The following is a 14,973-nucleotide window of genomic DNA, read 5'->3' as shown; positions in this document are numbered from 1 at the left end:
CATCTATGACCAAAAAGCACTAAATAAAGTTAAGGTAAACTTACCTTAACCAAGTTAAGGTACACCGTTGATAAGTTAAAGTTAAGTACCAATTTAAGGCTTTTGTTAAGTTGGCGAGGCCTTAACTTTCATGGTATAATTGAGGCAAAGTTTGTTTAAGTTAAGGTGAGTTAAGGAAAATCCGATTTACTTTACCAGTTGAAGTAAGTTAAATCATTTTGTAAGGTAAAAAAAACCTTAACTTTCCTTAGTGTGTTCGTAAGGAGTGACTTCATGTTTGATTAATAAACGTGTCACATTGAAAGAGGTAGCCGCAGTGTATCATTCTCATCATAACATGAAACAAACCGAAAAAGCATTGACAGAAAGGATGCTAGTTAATACGCGTTCGCACATGACTTTCCGAACCGAGCACATCTTGTTGAATTTCTATAATCAAAGTAAAGTTTTTGCAAAACAAATTTTGCTAGCCACTATCATGAAGTAGCGTAACAGCTGTTACGCTATTTCATGATAGCGGCTAGCAAAGTTTATTTTGCGAAAACTTTACTTTGATTATAGAAATTCAACAAGATGTGCTCGGTTCGGAACATCATGTGCGAAGGCGCATTAACGAGCATCCTTGTAAATGTATTGCAATTAAATTTTTGACTTAATTGTCAACTAATAGACGAGATAACATCAATCGATGTTCGAGTTTAAAAAAATTGTTACACAACCTAACTAGTAATCGCATTACATAATGTCATGCCTCATCACAACACTTACGAAATCTGCCACTAAAAACACTACGACAAAAACAACAGAAGCAACAAAATAAGCAAGAACAAAAATTCACAGCAAAAACTCAATATTTAAATTTAAAAGCACCGAGTAACAACGTAAAAATGCAATCATAATTGCAAGTCAAAACCTTAACTACACAAATTTAATTGATCCTAACTATACGGCAGATGGAAATTTTCCTCAGTGAGACCAGGCAACAAGACGACAAAAAGAAGAATTAATAATACAAAAATATTTTTTAAACCAACTAATTCAATAGCTTTCTTAGAAGACGCAAGTGTTAAAAACAAGAAATATTTAGCTTTTAACAAAAAAGTTCTCAATAATTTAACAACAAAAACATTAAGACTTGTCTTTGGTTAGACTAAGTCATAGGAACGGACTAAAGATGCGGAAAAACTCAAAAATAACAAAAAATTTTCGGAAAAAAAATTATTGAGGCAATGAAAATAATAAGGTATTATTTGAGAACTATGTATTTTTGTTTCGAGTTGTATTTAGACTAGTTAATCTAAAATTTCACTGGAGAATAAACCAGTTCATTTTGGCCAATTTTGAAAATCATTGGGATCTGTTATTACGCAAAAGTTGTAAATAAAGAGAAAAAGAAACACAAACACACCGTCAAAAATCTTTTATGAAGTCGCATATTGTCTAACAAACAAAACGTCAGCTACAACATATCATCAGTAGAACTGTTTACTTCTAGAATACAAAGAATTGGATGGGACCTCTCAATGATTGCAGTTAAATACAAGTTGACGAAAAGAACAACAAGAACTGGAAAGTTTGAAAACTCATTGAAAATAAATAATATCACAAACTTTAGAACTCTTCGATATAAAGACTGCTTCATGCAACATTTTTCAATCAATCCTCAATAACAAGTTTATGAGACCGGTCAGCAATTTACGGCTACCTGAAGAATTAAAAAACAGGCGAAAACAGCAAACTAAAAAAAATTGAGCGATAAGTGTCGAAGCCATTAAAAAATGAACTTTTCAAAAGAAACTTCTATATTTTCAATTAATTTTTATAAAAATGGGATTTTTGTTTTTTCCACGTTATGACTGTATAAAATTAACAAATAAGAACAAATACAAAAAAAACCACAAAACTCATGAGAAAACCCGTAATATCAACGCCAATTAATTCAAAGCTTTCAGGGAAGCCAATAAATACCCTAGGTTATGCCTCAATGGGATGACCAAGATGTTTAAAAATTTTCGTAACGTCTCAATAGGACATAACAATAAGTCAATGACTATGAAAACAACAACAACGAAAGGCAAAATGCAAAACATCTTGTCGAAAAGTGCGAGAAGAAAGTGTCGAAGCTATTTTAACCGTAGGTTTTTATCTGAAAACTTTATCTATGATTCATTGAACGTCTCCCCTAAATCAATTGGAACGATCATCGATAATGTGATAAAATTTCAAAAGGAACCAAAAACACAAAAATATCCAAAAGAAAAAATTTTTTTGAAAGCATGTGGCTTTGAAGTGATATTACCAATAGATAGAAAATAAAACATCTAACAAGATTAATTTTGTTTGCAGTAGAAAAGAGGGGTTCCTTTCAATACTAGACTGACTTTTAGTTAACGAAAATACGTCTATGATTGTTTAATACTAAAAATTTCGAAAAATTATTTTTAAAGTCTTAACAGCCATTAGCTGTCCACTCAAAGCACTAGATAGGTTCACTTATTGCTCATTACTGACCTTTTTGCAAATTAATTCAACGATTCAATGCCATAGGACTCCTAAAATTTAGTATAACTTCAATGTGATGCTAGACTTATAAGAATAAGATCTAAGCTCTAATCGAAAAGAGAATATTCAACGCACAACTTTATTCGGTGAAAGCTAAGGCAGAACTGCATTTGACCTTTTGTCAGTCTGCACACTTAGTGCGTAGTACCAGTTAACTTTGAACATAGGAGACAATCGTCGGACGATTGCATATGGTTAACAATGTTAAAGTATATATACTGCATGAAGGAATTATTAATTTACTGCATCATAACATACGTAAAGTAGGAATGTTTTGTAATGGTAATACACATGTAGCATATTTCCCCTCGGGAGGAATAACAAAGTTTTTAAAAAGTTTGTTAGGCATTTATAAAGGCATTGTTTAGAGTTCATGTGGGCTTAGTTCTCTCTCTCTTGACTCTTGTGATTGGAGCGATACTTCCAGCACCTGTCCTTCGGCCAGAGGTGATACCGGCTCAGTCTCAGTAGGCTCTTGTGTTTGGCCTATGGTTGGTGATGTACTTCTACGTTCTTCCGGCCCTTGTGTGGAATCGTCCTGCGCACTTGGACCCGGTTGGAAGTTTGCGATGCCTTTGGGGCTTTTAATTGGAGTGCTGGTTTGGGTCTCGTCTGTGTCGTCGTCAGTGGATAGAGTTTCGGTCTGACCGTATTTTGTTGTCTTCTTTTTGAGTCTATTGCTTCGTCGTGGCTTTTTGCCTTGGTTGATTTCGTGTATGTCTATCGACTCTTGTGGTTCATAGTCTGCGTCTTTTGGGTTGGCTTCGGCCGTTGCCTCGTGGGCTGGGATGGTATCGTCACCATCTTCTTCTTGCGAGGATGCGTATTGGTCTTTGTGTTGTTTCTTCGCGTCCCCTTTTTTAGCAGACTGTACAAACTTCCTTTTCGGTGGGACTTTTGTGCGATGGACTTTCGCGAGGTTGGCCAGGTTGGGATTGGTGGGTGAATCTTGTAATCTTTTGCGGATTGTACGTTCGCCTTTTAGTTTGGTCATTTGCTCTTTTTGGTGGATGTTCATCGTTCGCTACAGCTTTTCATGGTGATTGATTACCGTCTTTCGTGCCGCGAATTGGATTAAGGGAATTTGGGGCTGTGTGGACGTACCGAATCTAGCTACCTCGGACTTGTGGAGGACGGTGTCGTCTTGTCCCGGGTATTTGATCGTTAGCGTTGAGCCGGATGTTTTGACTAATGCTGCCCCTTCTGGTATTGCTTCGTACAAGCCTTGTAGTTGTTTCTTGCTGCGTGTTGAAGCAATTGTTTTCCTTGCTAGTTGTAGGCCTTTACTGGATTCGGGGATCGGTTGCAACGTTGATTGTGTGGTCATTCGGAATGTTCGAGGGATCTCGCCTGTGTCGTTCTTGGCTGCTGTGAGCATCCTCTCTTTTGAAGTTCGTACCTCCTCGTCGCTGTCAAGGTCCTCTTGTTCCCATCGTTCGTCGGATATCAGCTCGTCCGCTCCCATGATGTTGTCATCTAAATAGTCATGTTGTACATTTGGCCATTTTAAATTTCTACTATCAGGTTTTGTTGTTAGATTGGTTATTGGAGTACTGGCGGGGCGCCCAAAGTGCGCTTCGAATGGTGATATATTGGTTGCTTTTTTCCGACATAATCTAAGTTCTTGAGCGATTTGTTTTAAGGATTGTTTTATATTAAACGGGTGTTGTTTGGGATCTAGCTTGATGCACCCTAGTCTTCGTTTGACCGTTTGAATTAATCTTTCGACGAGGCCTATCGATCTATGGTCGTTTGCGGGTGCAAATATTATTTTAATATTGTTTCTGTTGCACAAGTCTCTATTTATATTACCCTTTTGGCATCTAGCTTGGTCCATTCGTATAGATCTAGGTACCCCATGTATGGACATATATTTATTTAGAAAGTGTTCTACGTTTGTTGCATTCGCGTTATTGTATAATTTAAGGGATGGAAGTTTTGAAAATCGATCGATGCAAGCGAGAAAGTATATTTCTCTTCCTTGACCGTCTACTATTGGTCCAACAAAGTCTATCTGGATTTCTTCGTTTGGTTCGACGCATGGTTTCATTGGTGACCATTTAGTTTTTGGTATCATGCTTTTAAGGTTCTTACCAAATTCAGTGCAGGGGCGGCATGTTTTTGCCTTGTTTATCAGATCTCTGTTAATGAAGGGCCACCAGAGTCTATTCGCTAGTTCTGTCATTCCCCATGAGCCAGGGTGGGTAGCATGCAGACATCAATCCTCTTTAAGTGCATTGGGAATCGTGAGGCGGTTGTCCAGTAGTATGCAGCCATCGTTTACGCTCAGTTGGTTCCAGTGGGCGTATATCTGTTTGCTCACTGCTTTGCATCGGCGTTCGTCGTTCTGGATTATGCAATCTCGAATCTCTCTTAGCACACTGTCTCTATTGGTCATGGCTGCTATTAATGTCGAGCTGAACACATCTCTGATTGCTTTATCCAGTGTTGTATTTGATGTTGTTTGTTCTTCTTGTTGAGCCGGGGGGTGGTTTTCTTCTTTGTTGGGGCTTAGGTAGGTGGTGAATGATAGTGGACATCTTCCTGGGCTCTTTGGGGAAGTGTTTTGCATTTCGTCCTTGTCTGTTTGCATTTCTGGAAAAATTTGTTCTTGTGTTAGCAACTGATTGTTATTTGAGTTATTTGGCAAATGCGGTTTTGCAATCGCTTGTTGTGTGACTTTTTGTTCAAATACGTCATTCCTCGTCACGCGGTTTTCTATATTGGGATTGGAATGTTGTCTGCGTAGGCTGTAATTATGTTCTTTTTGAACTACTTTTGTTTTTGTCTTATGACTTTGTGCTCTAGGCACTTTGATTTTAGAATCGTCCCGCGATTCCAGGGGTGTTTTTCTCGGCCGGCCTCTTTGACGTTTAATTGCAGTCGTTGTGTTTGATGTCTTGGAATTAACGTGCGATTCCAGTATAGGGAATTTTCGTGGTCTACCGCGTTGTCTAATTGCATTAATTGTTTTAACTATAGCATCTATTTGTGCTATTACAAAGTCTTCGTCGTACATGCTAATTGGTTTTGCGGCGCCGTGGGGGTTTCTAGATATGTAATCTGTGAGGCCCATCTTTGAGCCTGGTATATGTTCTATTTTAAATTGGAATGGGATTAGCCGATCGCACCAGCGGGTTAATCTGCTTTGGTGTGCCTTTGTTGATTTATCTTTAAGTATGGATAGAAGTGCCCGATGGTCGGTTTGTACTGTGAAATATTGACCATATAAATAATGCTTGAAATGTTCCAGTGACCAAACTATGCCTAGGAGTTCGAGCTCGTTAATGCTGTATTTTTCTTCAGCTTTGTTTAGAAAACGCGATGCATATGCTATTGTTTCCCAACCGTTGTTCGATTCCTGCTCGAGCACTGCTCCGAGCCCGGATCGTGATGCGTCTGTACGTACCCGTGTTTTTCTCGACTGGTCAAAATGTGTGTTTTCGGTTATGTTTTTTATGTGCTTTTTTTTCGAATGCTGTTTGGTGTTTTGTGGTCCATACGTATTTGGTATCTTTTTTCAGTAATTCTCGAAATATTATGCATTGTGTTGCTAAATTCGGAACGAATTTTGTTAGGTGGTGTACACTACCCAGGAAAGATTTTAGTTGTTTACATGTGTTGGGTGCTTTTAGGCTTTGTATGGCTTTGGTTTTGGTGACTAATGGTTTTATACCGTGTTGATTGATTTCAAATCCTAGCCATTCTATTTTATTTTTTGCGAAGTGACATTTTTCTAAGTTTATGCTTAGATTTTCCTTGTCGAGTCTATCCAGACATTCGAATACTTGTTGTTTATGGTTTTTTATTCCTCCGCCCGTGACAATTATTATGTCGTCCAGGAAACTATATGTGTTTTTGAGGCCCCTTAATGTGGTATCTATTGCTTTTTGGAACTCTGCGGGCATATCTGTTAGGCCATAAAAACTTGTAATGAATCTATATGTTCCTGTAGCTTGACCGCCTATGATATTAAAATTGCAATGCTTTGCGGTTGCCTCGTCGAGTGGTAATTGGCTGTATGCGTAACGTAGGTCGATGGTGGAAAAAAGTACTTCGCTTTCGTGCGACGATTCCGAGATTGATTGTGCGATGTTATCCATCAGGCAATCTATATTTTGCATCTGATATTTTTTTTATGAATCGCTTTGTTTATGACTTTGGAGTCCATGGCAAGTTTTATTGTTTTGTCTCGTTTGACTGTTATCACTATGGGTGAAATAAAGTTTTTGTCGCTGCATTTGTCCAGTTTGATTATATTACCGTTCTTTTCTATTTTTTTGAGTTCTTCCTCTACCTGAGATTGTAGATGGATTGGTATTCTCCGCCCTCTTTGGTGAACGGGTGTGAAGTTTGTTTTGAATTTTGACTTAACTGTATGGGTTTTTGATCGTCCTATCCTTCTTATTAGGTTTGGAAATTTTTTAGATATTTCTGTTTTTAGGTTTTGTCCTTCAACGTTTTGTATCAGTGCAATTTGCTTACCTTCCGATTTTGGGGTGGGTTGTTGGTTGACTTGTATTCCGAGCCCTTGAAATAAGTCTCTTCCTATAATTGCTCTGTGGTTGTTGGGTACCACTATGAGGTCAGCTCTTCCAGCATTCCATCCATTACATTCTATGTCACAGTATAGTGTGCCGACGTTTCGGATTGGTGTATTCGTAAAGCTGCGCAAGTTTGTGGGATTCGTCTTACGACTCCACCAGCTGTTTTTATCTCTGTCTTCTATTTCATGTGCCATTCTTTCCGTTACTAGGCTGTTAGAGCTACCTGAATCCACCATTACCCAGTATTTGGTGTTTCCAAACTTGATGTGAAGTTTTGTCGGTGTGGGTGATGTTTCTGTGGGGGAAATCAGGTTGACCATGTAATCGTCTTCCGAATCCTCTCTGATACTGCCTATTTCGTTGTTTAGTGAGACCATGTTTATTTGTTCCTCGTTTTGTGTTTCGTCTTGTTCTATTATTTCGTTGACGTTGCGATTGTTTGTGTATCTGTTCATGTTGGATCTGCAGACTTTCGCTAAGTGATTGGGTTTGTTGCATCTTCTACACGTCTGTTCAATGGCTTGACACTTACTTCGATATTCTTGTGTCCATGGTTGTCCGCAGTTACGGCAATTATGTTGTTGGAATTGTTGAGTGTTTGACTGGTGTGAATTGCCTCTGGGCGGTTGGTAATTGCCTCGGGGCTGGCTAAAATTGCCTCGATAGTTTCCCCGGTATCTCGAACTGGAGATGGCTAGGACTGGCTCCGATCGTCCTACAATTGTTACCATTGAGGGGTCTGTAGTGTTTTTAGCTTGTATTGCTAGCTGGCTTCGGGCGCCTAATTCAATGCTAATGGCTAATTCAAGTGCCTTTTCTGGTTCTAATGTTACCTTTAAAAGTTCTTTCTGAATCTCCGGGTCAATCATGTTGGCTGTAAAGATGTCTCGTAGCAAGTCGTCTTCCAACGCTCCCAGTTGGCAAAATTCTGCTAAAGATCGTAAAGCTGAATGGAACTGTTCCATTGTTTCGCCCTTTTGTTGTCGTCTTGTGAGTAGCAAGTATCGGTCGAAGGTGACGTTCCGTGGTCGTATGAACGTCAGCTCTAGTTCCTCCCATAGTTGTTGTGTCGTGATGTTCTCGACGTTGATATGGGGGTATTTCCTTGTATGCATTCTTCGTCCTTCGATTCCAATGGTTAGGTAAATCATTGACTTTGCTCGTTTATCTGCGATGTCCCATGGCTTGTCGCCGCATAGCACCCCTATTCTGTCAATTATGTTTTATTCGTTTTTCCATTTGGCTATTGCCTGATTATATTTTGTTAGCCTCTCCCTTTCCATCGTCTGGGTTGGATTTTGTACCGGTTGTTCTTCCACTGGCTCTGGGGGATAAATTATTGTTGTTGGTTTCTCTCTTAGGAGGTCGTCGAGTTCAATAATTGTCTTTGCGACTAAGGCCATTTTCAACTGACTTCTCCACTTTTCCCATGGTGTTGGTGGGTTTGAGCTGGGTTTATCCCAGAATGGTTCGAGACCTAGTATCGTTTTTCCTTTTTCGGCTGACTGCGCCATGTGATGCTAGACTTATAAGAATAAGATCTAAGCTCTAATCGAAAAGAGAATATTCAACGCACAACTTTATTTGGTGAAAGCTAAGGCAGAACTGCATTTGACCTTTTGTCAGTCTGCACACTTAGTGCGTAGTACCAGTTAACTTTGAACATAGGAGACAATCGTCGGACGATTGCATATGGTTAACAATGTTAATGTATATATACTGCATGAAGGAATTATTAATTTACTGCATCATAACATACGTAAAGTAGGAATGTTTTGTAATGGTAATACACATGTACCACAAATTTTTGACTTAATTGTCAACTAATAGACGAGATAACATCAATCGATGTTCGAGTTTAAAAAAATTGTTACACAACCTAACTAGTAATCGCATTACATAATGTCATGCCTCATTACAACACTTACGAGATCTGCCACTAAAAACACTACAACAAAAACAACAGAAGCAACAAAATAAGCAAGAATAAAAATTCACAGCAAAAACTCAATATTTAAATTTAAAAGCACCGAGTAACAACGTAAAAATGCAATCATAATTGCAAGTCAAAACCTTAACTACACAAATTTAATTGATCCTAACTATACGGCAGATGGAAATTTTCCTCAATGAGACCAGGCAACAAGTCGACAAAAAGAAGAATTAATCATACAAAAATATTTTTTAAACCAACTAATTCAATAGCTTTCTTAGAAGACGCAAGTGTTAAAAACAAGAAATATTTAGCTTTTAACAAAAAAGTTCTCAATAATTTAACAACAAAAACATTAAGACTTGTCTTTGGTTAGACTAAGTCATAGGAACGGACTAAAGATGCGGAAAAACTCAAAAATAACAAAAAATTTTCGGAAAAAAAATTATTGAGGCAATGAAAATAATAAGGTATTATTTGAGAATTATGTATTTTTGTTTCGAGTTGTATTTAGACTAGTTAATCTAAAATTTCACTGGAGAATAAACCAGTTCATTTTGGCCAATTTTGAAAATCATTGGGATCTGTTATTACGCAAAAGTGGTAAATAAAGAGAAAAAGAAACACGAACACACCGTCAAAAATCTTTTATGAAATCGCATATTGTCTAACAATTAAAACGTCAGCTACAACATATCATCAGTAGAACTGTTTACTTCTAGAGTACAAAGAATTGGATGGGACCTCTCAATGATGACAGTTAAATACAAGTTGACGAAATGAACAACAAGAACTGGAAAGTTTGAAAACTCATTGAAAAGAAAAATAATATCACAAACGTTAGAACTCTTCGATATAAAGACTGCTTCATGTAACATTTGTCAATCAATCCTCAATAACAAGTTTATGAGACCGGTCAGCAATTTACGGCTACCTGAAGAATTAAAAAACAGGCAAAAACAGAAAACTAAAAAAAATTGAGCGATAAGTGTCGAAGCCATTAAAAAATGAACTTTTCAAAAGAAACTTCTATATTTTCAATTAATTTTTATAAAAATGGGATTTTTGTTTTTTCCACGTTATGACTGTATAAAATTAACAAATAAGAACAAATACAAAAAAAACCACAAAACTCATGAGAAAACCCGTAATATCAACGCCAATTAATTCAAAGCTTTCAGGGAAGCCAATAAATTCCCTAGGTTATGCCTCAATGGGATGACCAAGATGTTTAAAAATTTCGTAACGTCTCAATAGGACATAACAATAAGTCAATGACTATGAAAACAACAACAACGAAAGGCAAAATACAAAAAATCTTGTCGAAAAGTGCGAGAAGAAAGTGTCGAAGCTATTTAAACCGTAGGTTTTTATCTGAAAACTTTATCTATGATTCATTGAACGTCTCCCCTAAATCAATTGGAACGATCATCGATAATGTGATAAAATTTCAAAAGGAACCAAAAACACAAAAATATCCAAAAGAAAAATTTTTTTTGAAAGCATGTGGCTTTGAAGTGATATTACCAATAGATAGAAAATAAAACATCTAACAAGATTAATTTTGTTTGCAGTAGAAAAGAGGGGTTCCTTTCAATACTAGACTGACTTTTAGTTAACGAAAATACGTCTATGATTGGTTATTACTAAAAATTTCGAAAAAATATTTTTAAAGTCTTAACAGCCATTAGCTGTCCACTCAAAGCACTAGATAGGTTCACTTAATGCTCATTACTGACCCTTTTGCAAATTAATTCAACGATTCAATGCCATAGGACTCCTAAAATTTAGTATAACTTCAAAAACAAATTCAAAATTTTATTTAAAATTACAAAAACTCTGAGTCGGAGCCAAAAAAAGCATGATTGATTCCTTGAAAACGATATTTCTGTTCATTGGACTTCACTTGAATAATAACGAGTTTTCTGTTTAACATAACCCCGATATGAAAAGTCACTAGTCTCTTGGTGACTTAAAAAACCAAAAAAATGATTATTTTTCTAAAAAAAAAGCTTTCAAACAAAATTCGATTTTTTATAGTAAACTTCCCTCTGAGACCAGAACTAGTCTTTTTTATCGGCTTTCGTCTATTAGGAACACAAAATTGATTCATTTTGTGGCGTGAAATGTCATTTTGAATTAGCGTTTTTATAGAGAAAAATCTTAATTTGAAGAAAAATTACACTAAAGTGAACAAAACCATGCCAAATATCCCGTGTTCACACAAAACTTCAATCCTCCATAACTCCTCGAAAAAACGAAATGCCATAAAACCTTTAAACCTTTTTTATTGCGAATTCTGCGCTGGACGAGCTTTTTAATGATACCACTCACATTTCTCTACAAAGAATATATCGATCGGCCAAAAATGTCTGAACAAAAAAAAACATTTGAATATATAGTTCCTCCCCCACAAGTGGGGTCGGAACAAAAACATGTATGAATGATGCGATGCCTTTGGAATCACCGCCTTGCGCCTTTCATCTACAGGTCAAGTGATTCAGATATGAAGACAGTGAGAAACTGGGGGCTTTGATTGAGATCTAAGCTGAGCCGTGCGGTTTAAGTCAGGTTTTCAACTTATTTTTGACGCAGTCACTTAACTGCCAGCTTAAAAATCGGGTCTTTCCAATTATAATCCCCCGTTACGCTATAATTATCATGATTGAAGAAGCTATACGTGATATGAGTACTAACCTGGGATGGGGCCTACAATGAGAAAAACCCTAAAAATCTTGCACTGCACATAGGAAAATCTGGCATTCTAGAATCGGTGACTGGAGAGTTCGTTAACGTCAATGGCTTTAGCTTTATAACCTAATAACTATCTTTTGCTCTCAATAGTATAAATCAGTGCTACCATTATGTTATTGAATGTACTGATTCATCAGGTGATTACATTTAAATGATTATCATCTTCTCTAATTAGATGGTTTTAGTAGACTCATTTCATTATTCGCTTTGTTTCAATCGTTGTAGTTATCAAGACTGAATATATCGAGAGATTATACTATAATTCAGAGCCTGAATCAGAGTCTGAATCAGAGGATTTCAGAGCTAAATGTGACATGAGCAAAGTCTGAATCAATACTGATATATTTCTGAGAATCATTTTGATTCAGTACTGAATTACTCTGAAAGTTAGGTACGCGAAGCCATGCGAGTTTGTGATCAGACGACAACCATTACAACGAATCAAAATCATTTATTAAGGTTTAACCTAATGACATCAAATTAGTTTTCATCTCATCGCAAACAATTTTAAGTATTCTATGCAAAAGAAACCTGGAACTATTTCATGCTATTATTGAGATAGCGATTTTGTATCAATAATGGTTCTGCTTATCAGCATTAAAAAACTAAATCAGAGTCAATTGTACCCCTGCATACGCACTGAAAAAGAGTAACATGAAAGTTTAACTTTCAAAAGTTAACTGGAAAAAGTAAAAAAAGTAATCATGCATTGAAATGGCATCAGCGATAGATAATAAAGTTTGTCATTAGATACTTAAAAAAAACTAGAAAAAATTTTCGAACGGACTTATTATGATTTGCGTTAACTTATTCAACATTTACCATCCTATTCAGCTGACAGAATTATAAAACATAAACCAAGGCATTTTATTTTCTTGAAGGCAGAAATATACTGCAGCATATCTACATTTAGAAGTAAATAGTCTTCTAGAAGTCCTTCGATCAATAAATTTGTAAAAAAAAAGAAGGGTTTCACTATCTAACTTGAGATACACTGTTTTATGAGGAACTCAAAAAGAATAAAAAAATGCAAATAGTATCGAACGGTGAGTCAAGATGGAATTACTGTTCAATTATAAATAATTTGCTCAAATTATAGAAAAATTCTCAACTAAAATAAGATAAGGGACATTGAGGAACAAGTTTACGCGTATAATTACAAAAGGAAAAGTTTGGACGCACAAAAAAGTTCCAAGAGACCGAATTGTAGCAAGATAAGAAATGTTTCGTTTTAGTTTACTTTGTTGTATAATTTTTAATTAATTTCGACAAAAGATGCTCCTGGGGCTTGTCCGGTTAATTTAATCAACAGAATTCGATTTACCCCCATACTGACTTCGGGTCATTTCAAAATGTTGATATTTCCAGCAAGGTACTTGATATGAAAATGCATAATGGTCATTACGATAGCCGTTTGTTTGTAGAGTGCCAGGTGCAAAGGAACATGAAACTTGGCACTGACTAAACGAAACTCAAAAGCGAAATCTATTTCCTTAACAAACCTTTAGAATGTAGTCGACCCTTGGACAACTGTAGTGCACCCACATATACCCAATGAGTAGTTGGACTGTTAGCATGTGGTAGTTAGGTGACATATTCACTATTATCACATCCCCTCTTGTCTTGGCTTCTTTCATCAAACGAGAATTTTTCAAGTATTCACCCGGTTTGTTCACCTGAAACATTATTGACTTGTAGATCTCTTGTTTTGATTTCTGGATGTTTGAAATGCTTTTGAAAAGTTTGGCAATCCCCAGTCGAGGAATGAGCGGGAATTTGAGCGAACAGTTTAGCAAAATCCGCTCAAAGCCTTTACATTTTTTGACCGGAATGAGCGGAATTTGAGCGGAATAAAAAAGAAATAAATGAGCGGAATTCCTTGAAATTAATTGTCGGTGTTCCATTTTTTTCCTTGAAATTAATTGTCGGTGTTCCATTTTTTTCCTTGAAATTAATTGTCGGTGTTTCATTTTTTCGGTGGCTTTTTCTAGCGAACCGTTACTGTTTTATTATTACACCAATATTTTCTTTTATTTTCAACAGCAATACTGCTATGCTTCGCTATTATGGCCAGCGTTTTTGAGCCTCAAATTTTCGCATGGTATCGCCATTGCATCCAAGATCATTACGGTGCAAATAGCAAATTTTTGAAGTAATATTATTCCCAAGCATGCTTTAAGACTACCACAGTTTAGGCGTATAAATACATCAGTAACATAAAGCAAACTTAGTTCAGATTTGCGTAAAAATTGGAAATATCCCTCACATTTGTACACGATGCCTGTTTTTGTCGTGTACTTTTGATGTCAAAATTATCTGAAGGAAAAATCGGATCTATTCTGTTTCGCATGCGCTTTTTGTAAAACACACAAACAAACCACAGCTTTTTTGAAACAATGATAGAGGTACATAAAGAGAGGAAAGATTTTGAAAAAATGAAGAAAGAAGATTTGATAAGTAAATGTTTGAATTTAAATAAATAATTATTAACTTAAAGATGAAAATGCTTTCCTCCGACAACAAAATAACAAAATGGTTGATAATTTAATTGACAAAGTAAACGAAAAAACATCGAACCAAATCCATGACAACAACAAAGTTCAACAACATCAACAACAAACCAAGATTTTTTATCCGAAATTTATAGCAAGATCAACAAAGACACTTATTCTTTCAGATAGTACATACAAAAAAGTACAAGCAAAAGATCTGAGCCCAAGTACAGCTATACACCTTCAGCAAAAGTTCAAGAATTATCAAATATTGTAAAGCGATGCAACGGTTATCACAAGATTGAGAATCTTATTATACATGCTGGACATAACAATATTGATTCGGGAAATAGCGGTTTTGAAACAGCTAGTATTTTAATGGAAACTGCGTCGGAAATTATAGAAGAAACTGTCACCACTCAAAGTTGCACTTTGTAAAATTCCACCAGTTAAAGATGGTTTTTTTGGTTTCAGCAAAAATAACGAAAACATAGACAAATATAACGAAGCGTTAGAAAATGTTGCAACGGAGTTGAGTGGCGTTTTTGATATTGACGTTGTTTTTTTGAATAATATACGGGAAACGAAAGATATCAGCAATGATGGAGTACATCCATCAGTCAGTCAAGGTATACCTAAACTTGTCAGAAATATTCGGAACTTGAACGTGCATCTTGGACTTACG

General features: G+C 36.3%; 1 protein-coding gene across 2 annotated transcripts in view; it reads right to left on the bottom strand.

The window, feature by feature from the left end:
* LOC142344020 (uncharacterized) overlaps positions 1–13,508 on the bottom strand; it is a 32,824-nt gene extending 19,316 nt beyond the window's left edge. For both annotated transcript variants that reach the window (XM_075395466.1, XM_075395467.1), the window contains exon 1: positions 13,299–13,508. In XM_075395466.1, coding sequence (XP_075251581.1) covers positions 13,299–13,481 — 183 coding nt within the window. In that variant the 5' untranslated portion in view covers positions 13,482–13,508. The remainder of the gene's footprint in view (positions 1–13,298) is intronic.
* Positions 13,509–14,973: the final 1,465 nt, after the last annotated feature.

The sequence above is a fragment of the Convolutriloba macropyga genome, chromosome 8, assembly GCF_964194025.1.
Source record: "Convolutriloba macropyga chromosome 8, txConMacr16.3, whole genome shotgun sequence".
Lineage (NCBI taxonomy): Eukaryota > Metazoa > Xenacoelomorpha > Acoela > Convolutidae > Convolutriloba > Convolutriloba macropyga.
The sequence above is the reverse complement of the archived record's forward strand: the minus strand, read 5'-3'. Positions and strand labels throughout refer to the sequence as shown.